Below are 19129 nucleotides of genomic sequence, written 5' to 3' on the forward strand. Positions count from 1 at the left end.
TGGTTCCACTGACCTTTAGATCATTCATCTGTTTGAGTGACAATTTCTGCTTTTCTTGCTGGAGAATGTAACAATAGGTATACCAGTGTCTCACTTTATACTTTTGTATTGTACTTTGCAATTCATGCCGGTAAGTCAATTAAGAACAGATTCGGAATGACAACCTGTGTTACTCCTGTATGTTGTAGGGCTGGCTCTGCAGATCCAGTGTTATCACTGTGAAGAGGTCACTCAAAATGACTGCTCCACACCTGAGTTCATCGTCAACTGCACTGTCAACGTTCAGGACATGTGCCAGAAGGAGGTATTAGTGACAGAAGACGGTAAGCCAAATGTGATATGAATTTACTTGACTTAAACCCTTCTACTCTGTGAGGAACATACAATAGGTCTTCCTAGCTGAGAAAGAGTTGTTTTGGTGGTTTGTTCTTGCTGACGAATGTGTTGATCTTTCCGCAAGGTGCCTTCTATCTGTAACCTGTACAAAAATTATACATAAATAGGTGGATATATGCTCTGTCTTGAATAAGAAATGAATGTATCCAAATGCAAGAACATGAAGAAGGACTGTCCGGCCTCAACCTATCCACCTACTTCTATTGTCTACTGGGTTCACAGACCCAGGATCAGCAGAGTTTGAATTAGCCCACGGTAGTCAATGGTTTTGATGAAAGGCAAAATGATTGCAGTGCAGCATTAAATCAGTATTCAAAATCATAGTCAGTTAACCATAATGACTGTGATGAATGTGAAATTATAATATTAAAACATTCATCAGAGCCATTATGGCCAAGTCAGAGTTGTGATCTCAACTAATACACACGACCCTTTGTATTCTTTAATTTGTGTTTTTATAGCTTTGAACAAAGAAACATTCACAAAAACTAAGTAGTGAGTAGAAGGTAAATCATGTTTAACCTTTTCACGTGTGAGTTCCAAATTACTCTAACGGTCACCCCAGCGCTATTTTAAAAAATATATATATATATGTGTGTGTGTGTGTGTGTGTGTGTGTGTGTGTGTGTGTGTGTGTGTGTGTGATGTCAATGCACTCAATGTTCCAAAATGTGTTTGTTATACAATAGGACAGTTAACCCGCACTGCTCTCAAACCAAGGTAAGCTGCCTGCTAATTATCTATGTTTCAACTTGTCAATTTCAAATAATTTTCTAACAGTTTGAATTGAGGTGTGTTCCGCCTCATTAATTCACATAACAAGTATTCCATTCCACTGTTGTGGACCATTTATTTGATGCTTTACTGAGCCGGACAAACTTCTCTCTTCAACGATAGCCCAAGCACTTCCCCAGTGTTTCCAAAAATCAAATATGAAGACAATGCGCATCTCCAGTCAAAACAGGCCTTGCACAAACTTTTTCCACCGGCACATTTTCTGGATGGCGCCCACATTGCTTTCATTGTTTTCCTTACAACCTGGACTTTGGACGTGTGGTTCTATCAAAGTAAGAGGCTTATTTTCTGTATATCGTGTTGTCGTTTCTACAGTATCATACCAAATGTATGTATGGATCAGAATGTATTTGCTGTCTAATGCATGTGTTTTCAAGTACTGGTGACAAAGCATGCATTCCAATTCTTGCATAGATTGTAATGGACACGTGTGAGTGTGTGTGTGTGTGTGTGTGTGTGTGTGTGTGTGTGTGTGTGTGTGTGTGTGTGAGTGATACTTTTTTGAAAGTTGTACTGATTATGATGAGCTAAGCTTTTTGCCAGCTTTGTGCGGCTCCATCTTTGTTGACTTTATACAATGCATTCTGGTTGTCACGCAAGCATCGGTCAGACCAAAGATGTTTATAACAAGGGCTAGTTCACTAAACTGATATGGTGCTTTCAAGACAACTGGGAACTCAGAAAAATACTAGGTCAAATCATGACGTCCGTGATCGTCAGAGCTCTAGATAGTGGCCCGAGTTGGATGACTGTTCAATACAACCTTTCCCAGTCGGAGCTAGTTTTCAGATTTCCCAGTTGTCTTGAACCCACTGAAGTCAGATTTCCAAGTTCCCAGTTCTGAACGTGCCATCAGTCTAACTTTCAGAGTTACCAGCTTAGACCCTCCTTTATTTTATTTAGCATACACATTTGTGTTTTCCCCCCATTTATTGATAGAGGATTTATGAACGTAATATTTCCTGCATCGTATCCCTCCACAATACCTTCCCCAATGGACTTGAACAACCCCCACATATGAAATGAATCCCCCCTAAAATGGTTTCATCCCTGTTTTAGCTTTTGCGCTATGGTTAGGCAGTAGGCTTGTATTTGGTCTGATGTTCCGAGGTAAGGTTTTATTTGCTTTGTGATTTGTCAATGTTAAAAAAATGTTACGTCATTATCTCTGGTATAGAGGTCCAGGACGGCAGGGAGCTCGGCCCCAGTAATGTACTAAGCCATGCGCTCTACCCTCTGTAGCGCTTGAAATGGGTTCACCCAGGGGTCAGGATGTGGGCTGTACCAAATGTTTGATGTATTATAATAATTTGATTATGCTTATGTTGTATTCATAGAAGGGGAGGGGTTATAAGATATATATATACATATATATATATATATATATGAGGTTTAATATTGTTCCACAGTACTATTCTACTCTCTGACTATGATGAAACTGTCTGCAGGGGAGTGTAATAGAGTATTAGTCAGACATTCCACTATAAATCAACTTGGACACTTACTGCTAACCTTTTTAGATAGCTATATAAGTGTTTTAGTGTTGAGTAGGCATGGTTTTGGTCTCATAAGTAGAAGATAATGACGTAAGCAGTGACATAACTAGGGCTGGACTTCAGGTATAATAAAATAACTTGACCTTTTCTTTGATGCAGAACTTACTCGAAAACATGCGTTATGTTCCTGTCTGCAATTCCATCAATTAAGGTTTTTGAATTATTTAATTAAAGATATTGTCATAATGCTAATTTCACCAATGAGCCAATGATTGACAACGCACAAGGAAACAAACCCCAACATGCTTTGTGGTCAGATGCCAAGCAGTTGACATACTGGCTGTTGATGCAGCCTGTCAAGATGCTCTCAATGGTGCAGGTGTTTAAATTTTTGAGGATCTGCTGGCCCATGCCAGATCTTTTAAGCCTCCTAAGGGGGAAGAGGTGTGGTCGTGCCCTCTTCAAGACTGTGTTTGGTGTGTGTGTGTGTGGACCATGAGAGAGTGATGTGATGTGGACACAGATGAACTTGAAGCTTCCTCTCCATTACAGCCCCGTCAATGTGAATGGGGGCGTGCTTGGCCCTCCGTTTCCGTTTTTTGCATAGCTGTTGCAACTAGAACATCTCATTTGTGCATCAGGTGGTTCCAATGCTTTGACTGAGTATAATAAACCCTGGCAAATGTTTATTTTTAATTTTTTTTATTTATTTATATATATTTCAAGTAAAAATATTTGTTGAAGTTAAAACGGAACCATGTTACAGTGTTCAAAATTTAAACCACAAAGACCAAAGAACTGTTTACAGGGCACCCAACGTGTTAAGAAAACATTATCTTCATGCAATGCAAACCAAATGGTATTTTTATTCAAGGACTTCCAATGTTTTATTGGTTTGTTGTTTGCCCCCTTGAACTAATTTTGCCACCACCTATCTGTGTACAAAGTAATTTACTGTATAACATAAGTCTTCTACTTTGTAGAATAATAGTGAAGATTTCAAAACTATGAAATAACACACAGGCAATCATGTAGTAACCAAAAAAGTGTTAAACAATGGTGGGCTGTTTCTCTTTGCTTATTTGAGCTGTTCTTGGCATAATATGGACTTGGTCTTTTACCAAATAGGATCTGTATACCACCCCTACCTTGTCACAACACAACTGATTAGCTCAAAGACATTAAGAATGAAAGAAATTCCACAAATTAACATTTAACAAGGCACACCTGTTAATTTAAATTCATTCCAGGTGACTACCTCAAGAAGCTGGTTGAGAGAATGCCAAGAGTGTGCAAAGCTGTCAAGGCGAAGAGTGGCTACGTTTTGAAGAATCTCAAATAAAAAATATTTTGAAATAAACAAATAAACACCTTTTGGTTACTACATGATTCCATACAGTATGTTATTTCATCATTTTGATGTCTTCTACAATGTACAAATAAACAAAACAGAACTTGGGTAGGTGTCAACGTTTGACTGTGTGCTTTTTAAAATATTCATATTTATTTAAGTCCGTTAAACAAATTCTTATTTACAATGATAGCCTACCTAAAGGCCTCCTGCGGGGACAGGGGCTGAGTAATTCTTTTTTTGACAAAACCCACCACGACAAGAGACACCACAACACTACATAGAGACCTAAAACGACAATAACACAGCATGTTAGCAACACAACGTCACATCAATATGGTAGCAACACAACATGCCAGCAGCACAACATGGAAGCAGCACAAAACATGGTACAAACATTATTGGGCACAGACCACAGCACAAAGGGGAAGAAGGTAGAGACAACAATACATCACTTGAAGCAGCCGCAACTGTCAGTAAGTGTCCATGATTGAGTCTTTGAATGAAGAGATTGAGAACTGTCCAGTTTGAGTGTTTGCAGCTCGTTTCAGTCGCTAGCTTGAGCGAACTGAAAAGAGGAGCGGCCCAGGAATGTGTGTGCTTTGGGGACCTTTAACATAATGTTACTGGCAGAATGGGTGTTGTATGTGGAGGATGAGGGCTGCAGTAGATATCTCAAATATGGGGGAGCATCAACCAGTGGGTCTTGCGACGGGTATACAGAGATGACCAGTTTAGAGTATAGAGTGCAGTGATGTGTCCTATAAGGGGCATTGGTGGACAATCTGATGGCCAAATAGTAAAGAACATCTAGCCGTTCGAGAGCACCCTTACCTACCAATCTATAAATTACATCTCCGTAATCTAGCATGGGTAGAATGGACATCTGAATCTGGGTTAGTTTGACAGCTGGTGTGAAAGAGGAGCGATTTATGATTAATCTAGACTTGGTTTCCTCTAAATTTGTCCTGTACCTTTGATATGTGCTGAGAGCAGGATAGTGTACCATCTAGCCATACTCTCAAGTACTTGTACCCCAAGCTCTAAACCCTCAGAGGTAGTAATCACACCTGTGGGTAGAGGGGCCTTATTCTTACCGAACCACATGACTTTTGTATTGGAGGTTTTCAGAACAAGGTTAAGGGCAGAGAAAGCTTGCTGGACACGAAGAAAGCTTTTTGTAGAGCATTTAACACAAAATTCAGAGAGGGGCCAGCTGAGTATAAGACCCTATCATCTGCATATAAATGGGTGAGAGCTTCCTACTGCCTGAACTATGTTGTTGATAGTGACAGGAAGTGGTGACAGGCAGTGGCTGAGACAGCAGATGTTCTGACTTTATACACTGCACTCTTTGAGAGAGCTCGTTAGCAAACCAGGCCAAAGACACCAATACTCCTTCGCCGGCCGACAAGAATGGAATTGTCTACCGTATCAAAAGCTTTGGTCAAGTCAATAAAAATAGCAGGGCAACATTGCTTAGAATCAAGAGCAATGGTGACATCATTGAGGAACTGAGGACCCCGGTTGAAGACCATGTCCACTGCGAGTCCATGGATCTGGAAGATGTGCTGCACCATGAGCTGGGCCATCCCTTTGGCAGAGTGTAGCTTGGAGAGAGGAATGAAGTGGACGGCTTTGGAAAACAGGTCCACTACTGTCAGGATGGGGATGTTGCCATCAGACGGGGGAATACTCGTGACAAAGTCCATGGATATGTGATACCAGGGACTGTGAGGAACAGGGAGAGGTTGAAGGAGACCAGCCAGGGAGTCTTGTTCTGCGCACAGATCGTGCATGCCGCGACGAACGCTGACGCGTCAGGAACCTGGTAGGCCACCAAAAGCGTTGTCGCACAAAGGCAGGGTCCGACAGGAGCCCGAGTGGCAGCAAGCTTGGAGGAGTGGGCCCACTCCAGAACCGAGGAGCGCACAGCGTCAGGAACAAACATCCGGTTAATAGGCCCACCACCCCCCGGGGTTTGGCTGGGAATGCTGCGTCTCATGAACATGCTTCCCTACGCCAATCCACCACCCAGGAACCCAAGAAGGGGATGATGGAATTTGCACTCCTCTGCTTTCACAAAAAGCTGGTTCACCAGGAGGCGTTGGAGAACCTGTTGGATGTGGAGCACGTGTTTTCGGAGAAAACGAGGATGTCGTCGAGATAGACAAAAACGAACCGGGTCAAATTGCATGACGAGATACTTGTAGTGACCACTGGCCATGTTGAAGGAAGTCTTCCACTCATCCCTTTCCCGTGTTCACACTAGGTGGTCGGCGTTCCGTAGGTCCAGCTTGGAGAACACGGTGGCCCCCTGGAGCGGCTCGAAGGCAGAGGAGAAGAGCGGTAGAGAGTATCGGTTGTTCACCGTGATGTTGTTGAGGTCCCGGTAGTCGAAGCACGGGCGCAGGGTTTTGTTCTTTTCCACAAAGAAGAACCCTGTGCCTGCGGGGGAAGCAGAAGGACAATGAACCCTGCAACTAGGGAGTCCTCAGTGTAGTTCTCCATAGCCTTGGCCTCCGGACCCGACAGAGAGTACAGTCGTCCCCGGGGTGGAGAGAAGGTTGATCCTGCAGTCATAGGGTCGGTGCGGCAGAAGCGAAGTGGCTCGGGCCTTACTAAACACCTCCGAGTTCCTGGAAAATCCCAATACCACGGGAACCTGAGGAGGACTTAATAAACAGGAACTGGATTGTGGCCACAATGACCAGTAGTCCCGCAATACAGGCAACTCTTCGTGTGACACCTGTATAGCCATTCGGCTGTGGACAGTCTAGCTCTGTCTAGTTGCATCGGCTCAGGAAGAGGTACTTCGGAGACTCTATGGGTAACTCGGGTAGCCTCGGATTCTCTCGGAAACGTAGACATCGGGGACTTCCGGGATGCCTCTGAGGTGAGGTGGAATACTTGGGTGGGCGAGGGGGACAGGAATCGGACCTCTTTTCCTTCCCATCTTCCCGTAGCCGCCCACCGATCCGGTTGGTCAAGGCGATGAGTGAGTCAAGGTCCGTTGGCAGTTCCCGGGCTGCGAGCATGTTCTTAACTTCCTCCGACAATCCGTTTTAAGGATCATGTTGAACAGGGATTCTTGGTACCAGGCACTCTCGGCAGCCAACGTGCGGAAATCCACCGCATAGACTGCCAAACTGCAGGAGTCTTGACAGAGTAACAGTCGTGCAGTCTCTCTACCGGACAACGGAGAATCAAAAACTTTCCCCTCAGCCACAAACTCCTCCAGACTGAAGCACACGGCAGGCTGTTGTTCCCACACTTGCTGTAGCCCAGACGAGAACCCTCCTCGTCATTAGCATGATGAGGTATTCTATCTTCGAGCGGTCCGAGCAGACGGAGGGCTGCAGCTCGATGATGGATCCCTGAGAGAGAAACTCCCGAGAGGTTCCCGACTCTCCAGCAATGTGTTCTGGGGGAGGTAAATGGGGTTCTCAGGAAGCCAGGGTGGCCGGGAGAAACGAGCTGCTGACAGCTGGGTTACTGAGGGGCTGGGAGGTTACAGTCGTGGTAAGGTTACAGTCGTGTCTGCCTAACAGACAACCCATGGAATTGCTCCAGCAATGTATTCAACGCGCGGTCATGGCATTCTGCCAAGGTCTGGAAACCTTCCATAAGACAACGAAGCAACTCCTCGTGCCTTCAAATAGTGGCTCCTTGGGACGAGATGGCGTTGTGGAGCTGGTCCGAGTTTGCTGGGTCCGCCATGGCCAGTTCGTACTATCAAGACTCTGGATAAGACCCAGATACAGACATTTCGAATAACCAATGTTTACTATAAAACGGAGCAGGCAGAGTCCGTAAGAGTCCGTAAAATACAGAGTGGCAGGTAGGGTCAGGGAAGGCAGAGGTCAGTAATCCAAGGCAGTGTCAAAAAGTACAGAACAGCAGGGTCAGGGCAGGCAGAATGATCAAAACCAGGATAACTAGAAAACAGGGGCTTAAGAAAACAAGGAGTAGGAAAAACACTGGTATGCTTGACAAGTCGGACTGGCAACAGACAGAGAACACAGGTATAAATACACAGGGGATAATGGGGAAGATGGGCGACCTGGAGGAGGGTGGAGACATGCACAAGACAGGTGAAACAGATCAGGGTGTGACACTAATCTCTTTTGACCTAAATTGAGTATTGAATTTCATGGCCTCTAATGGCACATTTAAAAGTATCCCATAAAAAGGGGATATACTGTACCTATGTTATGCAAGGGAAAGTCAGTTTATAAATTAGGAAGGCTGTTGGTGGCTGATTAAATCATATTTCCTAGTCTAGTTTAACACAATGCATACTGCTGACATACACGTTTCTGTGCAAGTGCTGCTTGTCATCTAGTAGGCTTTGATAAAATTAAATTCCCCTACCCATGTGGAGATTCAATAACAGTTACAGTGCCTTCAGAAAGTTCATACCCCTTGACTTATTCCACATTTTGTTGTATTAGAGCCTCCATTCAAAATGTGTTGAATCTTCTTTTTTCCCCCATCTACACACAATAACCTATAATGACAATGTAGAATTGTTTGCAAATGTATTGAAAATGAAATGCAGAAACATGCCATTTACATACGTATTCACACCCCTGAGTCAATACATATAAGAATCACCTTTGGCAACAATTACAGCTGTCTTCCTGGGTAAGTCTCTAAGAGCTTTTGCACACCTGGTTTGTACAATATTTACACATTATTTTAAAATTTCTGTCAAATTGGTTGTTGATCATTTGTAGACAGCCATTTTCAAGTCTTGCCATAGATTTTCAAGCAGATTTAAGTCAAAACTGTAACTGCCAATCAGGAACACTGTTTTCTTGGTAAGCAACTCCAGTGTAGATATGGCATTGTGTTTTAGGTTATTTTCCTGCTGAAAGGTAATTTCTTATCCAATGTTTTCCTCTAGGATTTTGCCTGTGCTAAGCTCTATTGCATTTTTCTTTTTTTATTCTGAAAAACTCCTCAGTCCTTAACGATTAAAAGCATACCAACAACTTGATGCAGCAATCACTATGCTGAAAATATGGAGAGTGATACTAAGTAATATGTTTGGGGCTAATCCAATACAACACTTTGTATTCGGGACAAAAAGTGAATTGCTTTGCCACATTTTGTGCAGTTCTACGTTAGGATGCCTGTTCAGGAATATTTTCATTCTGTAAAAACTTCCTTCTTTTCACTCTGTCAATTAGGTTATTATTATTATGTCTATCCATCCTCAGTTTTCTCCTATCAGTCATTATACTCTAACTGTTTTTAAAGGCTCCATTAGCGTCATGTTGAAATCCCTGAGCGGTTTCCTTCCTCTTCAGCCACATAACAAAATAAAGGAAAAGGGGGGATGAAGAAGTAAGAACCTATTAAATAGAGAAAAATAAATTAAATAGTACTGAGGACAATAAGACATAAACCAGATTCCAAGATGACTCCAACACAATTTTTTTTGCTGTTATCTTTCCTATGGGTATGTTGTTCTTTTGGGATGTTTGTTTCTCCCTGGTGTTTGGTCTATCATCTGTTTCTTAGCCCTGGGTCTGCTTTGTTATCACACTCCTTGAAATTGGGTAATTTTGTTAGGGGGCATTTTCCCCTCCAGATGAACAAAAGCAATAAACGCCTGTCTTTGAATGTACAGATGTAGGATCTTAATTTGATCACTCTTTTTGGTGCTGAAAATGTCAAACTTGATATGCCCTAATGAAAAATGTGTCAACCTCTACTGAAAATGTCCATTAATTATAATCTACATAATAATTCACATTTGCTGTTGCTGCAGGATTTTTTTCCTGCTGTAGCAAACTGGCTCAAATTAAGATCCTACATCTATATGACGTGATTCCAGATCCAAAGGACATGAACATTGTACTGCGGAGTTGACTGCTCTTTTAATAAGAAAATGTCCACATGAATGCTCATGTATATTTACGTTTTTATCATTATCGACTCTGCTGTGCCACAAGGTTCGGGAATTCCTCTGACCAGCTTAAGCCTTATCACTGTTTGAAATGTAACACATAAAAACCACAATCAGTCTGTTTGAGTTAGGTAAGTTAACTTAGCTCCAGCATTTCATTGGCTTCCTAGAAAGAGCTTCATAGAAAGATGGAAGTGTCTGAAGTGTGTGTTCTAGTACCTGGCTTGGGATCTAGTCCTTAATCTGTCTACTTCCATGAACAATCCCAATTCTTCTCAGCCAAGTGGCTGATGGTAGAATATTGGACATCGCCCAAAAGAGCCATCTATGAAGAAAATCCATCTGAGGAAAACATTTCTTTCAACACTTCATATTCAAAGGATGGTCATATTCAGCCATGCCCCCTCCTTGCCCACCTCTGATTAGGTCTTGAGAAATTACAGGGTGTGCGACTGCTTCACTTGGCCTGGAGTTGGAGTTTCCCTTGGCCTGGAGCTGGAGTTTCCCAAGTGCATTCATTCCGTTAAAATTATGAAACTTTTTATGCGACTCGACCAAATTCACATAGAAATGTGATTTATATTTCTGTCATTCTCATTGAAATGTAAGTCTTAGAAGATGTACTCTATTTCTAAGTTTCCTGTGTTTAAGTTTTATTTTTGCGTCTTTTGGTTTTGTAACCCAGCTTCAAATGGCTAAAAATACAATATTTTGGGAAATGCACTCTGAAATGTGCAAAAATTGAATTCCAAAAATACAGATTTGTTTGAATTGGAAAAAATATAACTTAAATTCCATACTTTTTATTTTTTTTAAATTTTTTATTTTACCTTTATTTAACCAGGCAAGTCAGTTAAGAACACATTCTTATTTTCAATGATGGCCTGGGAACAGTAGGTTAACTGCCTGTTCAGGGGCAGAATGACAGATTTGTACCTTGTCAGCTCTGGGGGGTTTTTTTTGAACTTGCAACCTTCCGGTTACAAGTCCAACGCTCTAACCACTAGGCTACCCTGCCGCCCCAACTTGAATATTAATTGAAATTTTAATTGAATTCAACATTTTCCACTTCTTGGGTTACTTTAATTGGAATTTCTATTTAGGAGAAATGGCCACCCATCATACAGTATGTTGGCAGCCATCTTTACAATAGCTTGTAAATAATTCAGTATAATCATACTAACAGGATGGGAAATCAAGGCATAAATGTAAAATTGATGGATGCTGCCTGCCTCTCTCTGAGTGGGCATATTGTTAATAGTGGTTCAACATAGAATGCTCATGTCTTGTTTAATTAAGTGCTGCTTGTTATAGGCTTTGATAAAATTCAATTCTCCTACCCATGTGGTTATTGCTGCGGGACATGTATGTATTATTTTTGGACAGTATACGACATTACTGAAAGATAATTTGATTGCCTTACAACAAGGTAAACATTCCTGACAACCATTCGGAGCTGTAGGCTACAGATTTACTGATGTGGTCCATTAATTACTTTTATATGGTAGATCTTGCTATGTATGTACTCCACATGCAGTAAAGGTAGCATAACATATGATCATTAACATGTCAACTCCTTAATTCATACAATGTGATTTAATGTACATGGTAAGCAGCAGTAACATCAATTACGACTGTTTCATATACATGTTTTATGACATACAGACCAGTGAAATGCTTACAATTAGTCTGCCTTATTTGCTGTGTATACAGTATGTCACTTGTTCAGCTTGTCTATTCTAAGGGATCTGTTCATTCTATTGTCACTTGTGAATATTAACTGGGAGTGGCGGTGTGCTAAGAGCGGCTTTGATGACAAGACAAATAAGTGTAATGATTCCCTTTCGATTTGGCTGAAGGACAATCTGAATACCAAGCAATAGCAGTGAATCACTTGTGCTTTGAGGCTTTCCAGGTGGTACCGGTATCCATAGAGAAGTACCGTGCCACCAGCCGGGCAGAAGAAAATAAATGTAACGGGGGTGCTTATACAGATTTGCTCCATTCAATACGTTTTCAATTACAATTATAGCTATTATGACATAGATTGTTCTGTCAATAATCAGCTATAGGCTTACCTAAAAGGAGGCATTTTGGTTCAAAATACCATATGATGTGAGAAAAGTTTCTGTATATTTTGTGTTGGTCCTGTAATCCGATCCAAGTAAAGAGTAATGCACAGAAGCGAAGGTCACCTTGTTGATAGTCATATGTATTTGGGGAAGCATACATCCTCTTTGTGTTAATACAATTTACTATGCACTCAGAAAACGTTGTAGTTTGTGCCATTGTGAAATCGTAGACTCCTGGACAGAGCACGGACTAGCTTCTCAGCAGAAATACCCCACCTTATTTTGCAGTTTATCTAAATGAGGAATTACTATTTATAAGGATTAATTTACCGTATAAGTCAAATTAGAATGCAGTTAGTCACAAGGTGTCAAGTCCACTGTTTACTTAGGTTGTAAAGACCTGAAATTATTATTGAGGTTCACCCTGTGGTAATGTGAGCACAGTACTTTGTAATTTAGTCTGGCTGAGATTCAGAATCCTATTTCCTTGTGAAGGTTGTTGATAAGTTGTTTTGGTATATTTGATTATTCAACTAATTTGCTGGGGTTCTTTGTTTGAATAGAGTCATAGATAATACAAATACCTTTTTAAAGGGCGACTTTACTTCCTGATTTGGCCTTCTTTTTCATCAATGCTCACTAAGAAATGCTAGCAGCCACGACTGACTACAAAGCAGAGTTGTTTTGATGTGGGTTTTTCTAGGGTGTAACTTTGTCATTCAATCTCAACAAAAGTAGTAAGTACAGCTCGCTAAGCTATCTTTGCTATGGAATTCAGAATTCAGTTTTGAAGTTGAGGACTTTCTCCTCCTGACTCACCACCTCAAGATGGTCAGCTAATTAAATTCTATGAAGGCTAAAAGCATGCGCTGATCTTGTTTCGCCAAGTTGACTTCAGCTAGCTAGCATAGCTTGGTGATAGCTGCATCTAGCTATCCTAACTAGCTGATATCTGTCAAACCGTTATAACATTCATAAGACACTCGTTCTACAACACCTTGCTACAAAAGTAATTTGCAACTTAGATTCAATGTTTCATCACGTCATGTAAATACATGTTACTGTGGAAACTGTATAAACTGCAAATTGAATGCCCGCTCTTACCGGAAAAAAACATGCTTCTGGCAAACAGTTGTGGCAAACCTTAGGCCAATTTGCGGCAATCTCATATTTTTGCATGCAAATTAGTCTTGTGGCAAACTGTTGCGGCAACTTGAGAACTTTTGGCAAACAATTCTGGGAAATTTGTGGCGAACATTGTTTGCTGCAAACGCAGTATGAATTTGCCAACAAAATCAGTTTTTTGTTTACTGTGTGTTAACAACATTGAAATGTTGTATTTACATAAACCAAATTGCATAACTTTAAATTAATTTACACTACATGACCAAAAGTATGTGGATACATGCTCGGCGAACATCTCATTCCAAAATCATGGGAATTAATACGGAGTTGCTGTAGTGTTAAGTTTAATTTCACTGGAACTAAGGGGCCTAGCCCGAACCATGAAAACCAGCCCTAGACCATTATTCCTCATCCACCAAACTTTACAGTTGGCACTATGTGTCACTGGTGTGGAAAGGAGAAGGCAAAAGGCAGTCGCACGTTTAGAACTACTGAATTTATTTAAGCACCATAGATCAAAGCGGGACAAAACCCAAACTCTGTTGTGCTCAAAATATATCTTCATAAACAAAAAGGCACAGGGCGAATGCAAAGTGCATATTATAAAATATTCAGGACATAGTAGGAGAGATTCCTCTCAGGAAAACAAGTAACATTTACAAAGAAAAATGGCAGAGGGAGTACATATTTTATTATTATTATTTTTTTTTTCACCTTTATTTAACCAGGTAGGCTAGTTGAGAACAAGTTCTCATTTGCAACTGCGACTTGGCCAAAATAAAGCATAGCAGTGTGAACAGACAACACAGAGTTACACATGGAGTAAACAATAAACAAGTCAATAACACAGAAAAAAAGAGTCTATATACATTTTGTGTAAAAGGCATGAGGAGGTAGGCAAATAATTACAATTTTGCAGATTAACACTGGAGTGATACATGATCAGATGGTCATGTACAGGTAGAGATATTGGTGTGCAAAAGAGCAGAAAAGTAAATAAATAAAAACAGTATGGGGATGAGGTAGGTAAAATTGGGTGGGCTATTTACCGATAAGACTATGTACAGCTGCAGCGATCGGTTAGCTGCTCAGATAGCAGATGTTTGAAGTTGGTGAGGGAGATAAAAGTCTCCAACTTCAGCGATTTTTGCAATTCGTTCCAGTCACAGGCAGCAGAGAACTGGAACGAAAGGCGGCCAAATGAGGTGTTGGCTTTAGGGACGATCAGTGAGATACACCTGCTGGAGCGCGTGCTACGGGTGGGTGTTGCCATCATGACCAGTGAACTGAGATAAGGCGGAGCTTTACCTACCATGGACTTGTAGATGACCTGGAACCAGTGGGTCTGGCGACAAATATGTAGCGAGGGCCAGCCGACTAGAGCATACAAGTCGCAGTGGTGGGTGGTATAAGGTGCATTAGTGACAAAACGGATGGCACTGTGATAAACTGCATCCAGTTTGCTGAGTAGAGTGTTGGAGGCTATTTTGTAGATGACGTCGCCGAAGTCGAGGATCGGTGGGATAGTCAGTTTTACTAGGGTAAGTTTGGCGGTGTGAGTGAAGGAGGCTTTGTTGCGGAATAGGAAGCCGACTCTAGATTTGATTTTCGATTGGAGATGTTTGATATGAGTCTGGAAGGAGAGTTTACAGTCTAGCTAGACACCTAGGTACTTATAGATGTCCACATATTCAAGGTCGGAACCATCCAGGGTGGTGATACTAGTCAGGCGTGCGGGTGCAGGCAGCGAATGGTTGAAAAGCATGCATTTGGTTTTACTAGCGTTTAAGAGCAGTTGGAGGCCACGGAAGGAGTGTTGTATGGCATTGAAGCTTGTTTGGAGGTTAGATAGCACAGTGTCCAAGGACAGGCCGGAAGTATATAGAATGGTGTCGTCTGCGTAGAGGTGGATCAGGGAATCACCTGCAGCAAGAGCAACATCATTGAAATATACAGAGAAAAGAGTCGGACCGAGAATTGAACCCTGTGGCACCCCCATAGAGACTGCCAGAGGACCGGACAGCATGCCCTCCGATTTGACACACTGCACTCTGTCTGCAAAGTAGTTGGTGAACCAGGCAAGGCAGTCATCAGAAAAACCAAGGCTACTGAGTCTGCCGATAAGAATATGGTGATTGACAGAGTCGAAAGCCTTGGCAAGGTCGATGAAGACGGCTGCACAGTACTGTCTTTTATCGATGGCCGTTATGATATTGTTTAGTACCTTGAGCGTGGCTGAGGTGCATCCGTGACCGGCTCGGAAACCAGACTGCACAGCGGAGAAGGTACGGTGTGATTCGAGATGGTCAGTGACCTGTTTGTTGACTTGGCTTTCGAAGACCTTAGATAGGCAGGGCAGGATGGATATAGGTCTGTAACAGTTTGGGTCCAGGGTGTCTCCCCCTTTGAAAAGGGGGATGACTGCGGCAGCTTTCCAATACTTGGGGATCTCAGACGATATGAAAGAGAGGCTGAACAGGCTGGTAATAGGGGTTGCGACAATGGCGGCGGATAGTTTCAGAAATAGAGGGTCCAGATTGTCAAGCCCAGCTGATTTGTACAGGTCCAGGTTTTGCAGCTCTTTCAGAACATCTGCTATCTGGATTTGGGTAAAGGAGAACCTGGAGAGGCTTGGGCGAGTAGCTGTGGGGGGGGGCGGAGCTGTTGGCCCGAGGTTGGAGTAGCCAGGCGGAAGACATGGCCAGCCGTTGAGAAATGCTTGTTGAAGTTTTCGATAATCATGGATTTATCGGTGGTGACCGTGTTACCTAGCCTCAGTGCAGTGGGCAGCTGGGAGGAGGTGCTCTTGTTCTCCATGGACTTCACAGTGTCCCAGAACCTTTTGGAGTTGGAGCTACAGGATGCAAATTTCTGCCTGAAGAAGCTGGCCTTAGCTTTCCTGACTGACTGCGTGTATTGGTTCCTGACTTCCCTGAACAGTTGCATATCGCGGGGACTATTCGATGCTATTGCAGTCCGCCACAGGATGTTTTTTTGCTGGTCGAGTGCAGTCAGGTCTCTAGTGAACCAAGGGCTATCTGTTCTTAGTTCTGCATTTTTTGAACGGAGCATGCTTATCTAAAATGGTGAGGAAGTTACTTTTAAAGAATGACCAGGCATTTTATTTATTTTTTACCTTTATTTAACCAGGCAAGTCAGTTAAGAACAAATTCTTATTTTCAATGACGGCCTGGGAACAGTGGGTTAACTGCCTATTCAGGGGCAGAACGACAGATTTGTACCTTATCAGCTCGGGGGTTTGAACTCACAACCTTCCGGTTACTAGTCCAACGCTCTAACCACTAGGCTACCCTGCCGCCCGCATCCTCAACTGACGGGATGAGGTCAATGTCCTTCCAGGATACCCGGGCCAGGTCGATTAGAAAGGCCTGCTCACAGAAGTGTTTCAGGGAGCGTTTGACAATGATGAGGGGTGGTCGTTTGACTGCGGCTCCATAGCGGATACAGGCAATGAGGCAGTGATCGCTGAGATCCTGGTTGAAGACGGCGGAGGTGTATTTGGAGGGCCAGTTGGTCAGGATGACGTCTATGAGGGTGCCCTTGTTTACAGATTTAGTGTTGTATCTGGTGGGTTCCTTGATGATTTGTGTGAGATTGAGGGCATCTAGCTTAGTTTGTAGGACTGCCGGGGTGTTAAGCATATCCCAGTTTAGGTCACCTAACAGAACAAACTCTGAAGCTAGATTGGGGGCGATCAATTCACAAATGGTGTCCAGGGCACAGCAAGGAGCTGAGGGGGGTCGGTAGCAGGCGGCAACAGTTAGAGACTTATTTCTGGAGAGAGTAATTTTTAAGATTAGTAGTTCGAACTGTTTTGGTATGGACCTGGAAAGTATGACATTACTTTGCAGGCTATCTCTGCAGTTGACTGCAACTCCTCCCCCTTTGGCAGTTCTATCTTGACGGAAAATGTTATAGTTGGGTATGGAAATCTCAGAATTTTTGGTGGCATTCCTGAGCCAGGATTCAGACACTGCAAGGACATCAGGGTTAGCAGAGTGTGCTAAAGCAGTGAGTAAAACAAACTTAGGGAGGAGGCTTCTGATGTTGACATGCATGAAACCAAGGCTTTTTCGATCATAGAAGTCAACAAATGAGGGTGCCTGGGGACATGTAGGGCCTAGGTTTACCTCCACATCACCCGCGGAACAGAGGAGGAGTAGTATGAGGGTGCGGCTAAAGGCTATCAAAACTGGTCGCTTAGAGCATTGGGGACAAAGAATTAAAGGAGCAGATTTCCCGGCATGGTAGAATATATTCAGGGCATAATGCGCAGACAGGTGTATGGTGGGGTGTGGGTACAGCGGAGGTAAGCCCAGGCACTGGGTGATGATGAGAGAGGTTGTATCTCTGGACATGCTGGTTGTAATGAGTGAGGTCACCGCATGTGTGGAGGTGGGACATAGGGGGTATCAGGGGTATGAAGAGTGGAACTAGGGGCTCCGTTGTAAACTAAAACAATGATAACTAACCTGAACAACAGTATACAAGGCATATTGACATTTGAGAGAGACATACAGCGAGGCATACAGTAATCACAGGTGTTGAATTGAGAGAGCTAGCTAAAACAGTAGGTGAGACAACAACAGCTAATCAGCTAGCACAACAACAGCAGGTAAAATGGCGTTGACTCGGCAGGGAGGGTCGGATTAACTACACACAGAGCCTGAGTGCGGCTGGGGCCGACAGATAAAACATAAACAAGCAGAATGGAGTACCGTGATTAATGGACAGTCCAGCATGCATCAGCTATGTAGCCAAGTGATCAGTGTCCAGGGGGCAGCGGTGGATGGGGCAGGGAAGCTAGACTGGCGAGTATTATCCAGGTAAAAAAAAAACTGTCTGGCTGTGCAGAAGGTAAAAGCCGCTAGCAGTGGCTAACAATGACTAAATAGCTTGTAGGAATCAAACGACAGGCTTTGGAAAAACCACAATGCCCCTCCAAGGGGGGAAGGTCTGTGACAAACCCGGATATCCCGGGCCAAGTTGGGCCACCAGTACTTGGTGGAGAGACCGTCGATAGCATGGGCTATACCCGGGTGCCCCGACACAGGTGCTGTGTGTGCCTAGGCGAGGAGACGCACATCAGAGGGCACGTAGATACGCCCCTTGGGACAGTAGTCAGGTGAGGGCTCCTGTCGCAGGGCTCGACGGATATCCACGTCCACATTCCACACAATAGGAGCCACAATGCGGGACAGGGGAATAATGGGTATGACTTTCTCCCTCCGATCCTCTGTGTCATTCACCCGGGACAATGCATCGTCCTTAACATTCTTTGATCCCCAGCCGGTAGGAGAGGGTACAGAAAAATTTGAATAGGGCCCACCTGGCCTGACACGGGTTGAGCCCCTTCGCTGCTCAAATGTACTCCAAGTTTCTGTGGTCCGTCCAGACAATGTATGGGTGTTTAGCACTCTCCAGCCAGTGCCACCATGCTTCCTGCGCCTTCTTGATGGCCAACAACTCACGATCCACCACGTCGTAATTCCGCTCCGCAGGAGACAGCTTCCTTGAGTAGAAGGAGCGTGGATGGAGTTTAGGCAGTGATCCAGTGCATTGGGAGAGAACAGCCCCTACTCCAACCTCGGAGGCGTCCACCTCCAAGATGAAGGGCAGAGACGGTTCAGGGTGAGCCAGAACAGGTGCATTAGTAAAACGTTCCTTGAGCACACGGAAGGTTTCGTTGGCCTCCCTAGTCCAGCCCAGCTGTCGAAGACCTCCCTTCGGGAGGGAGGTGAGAGGGGTTCACCACTGTGCTGAAACCCCTAATGAAATGCCTGAAATATTTTGCAAAACCAAGGAAGCGCTGCACCGCCTTGATGTTGGATGGAACAGGCCATGTACACCACTACACAGCTACCCAACATGTCTCTAAACACCTCGTTAATTAATTATTGAAACACAGAGGGTGTACTTGTCAGGCCGTAGGGCATTACTCTGTATTCGTATTACC

The 19129-nt window shown here is 43.4% G+C and overlaps 1 protein-coding gene across 1 annotated transcript in view; it reads left to right on the forward strand.

Annotated features, from left to right (window-relative positions):
• LOC135546914 (ly6/PLAUR domain-containing protein 1-like) overlaps window positions 1-19129 on the forward strand; it is a 61295-nt gene that overhangs the window by 6710 nt on the left and 35456 nt on the right. The window contains exon 2 of the mRNA XM_064975472.1: window positions 189-323. Coding sequence (XP_064831544.1) covers window positions 189-323 — 135 coding nt within the window. The remainder of the gene's footprint in view (window positions 1-188; window positions 324-19129) is intronic.

The sequence above is a fragment of the Oncorhynchus masou genome, chromosome 10 (assembly GCF_036934945.1).
Source record: "Oncorhynchus masou masou isolate Uvic2021 chromosome 10, UVic_Omas_1.1, whole genome shotgun sequence".
NCBI classification, from domain to species: Eukaryota; Metazoa; Chordata; class Actinopteri; order Salmoniformes; family Salmonidae; genus Oncorhynchus; species Oncorhynchus masou.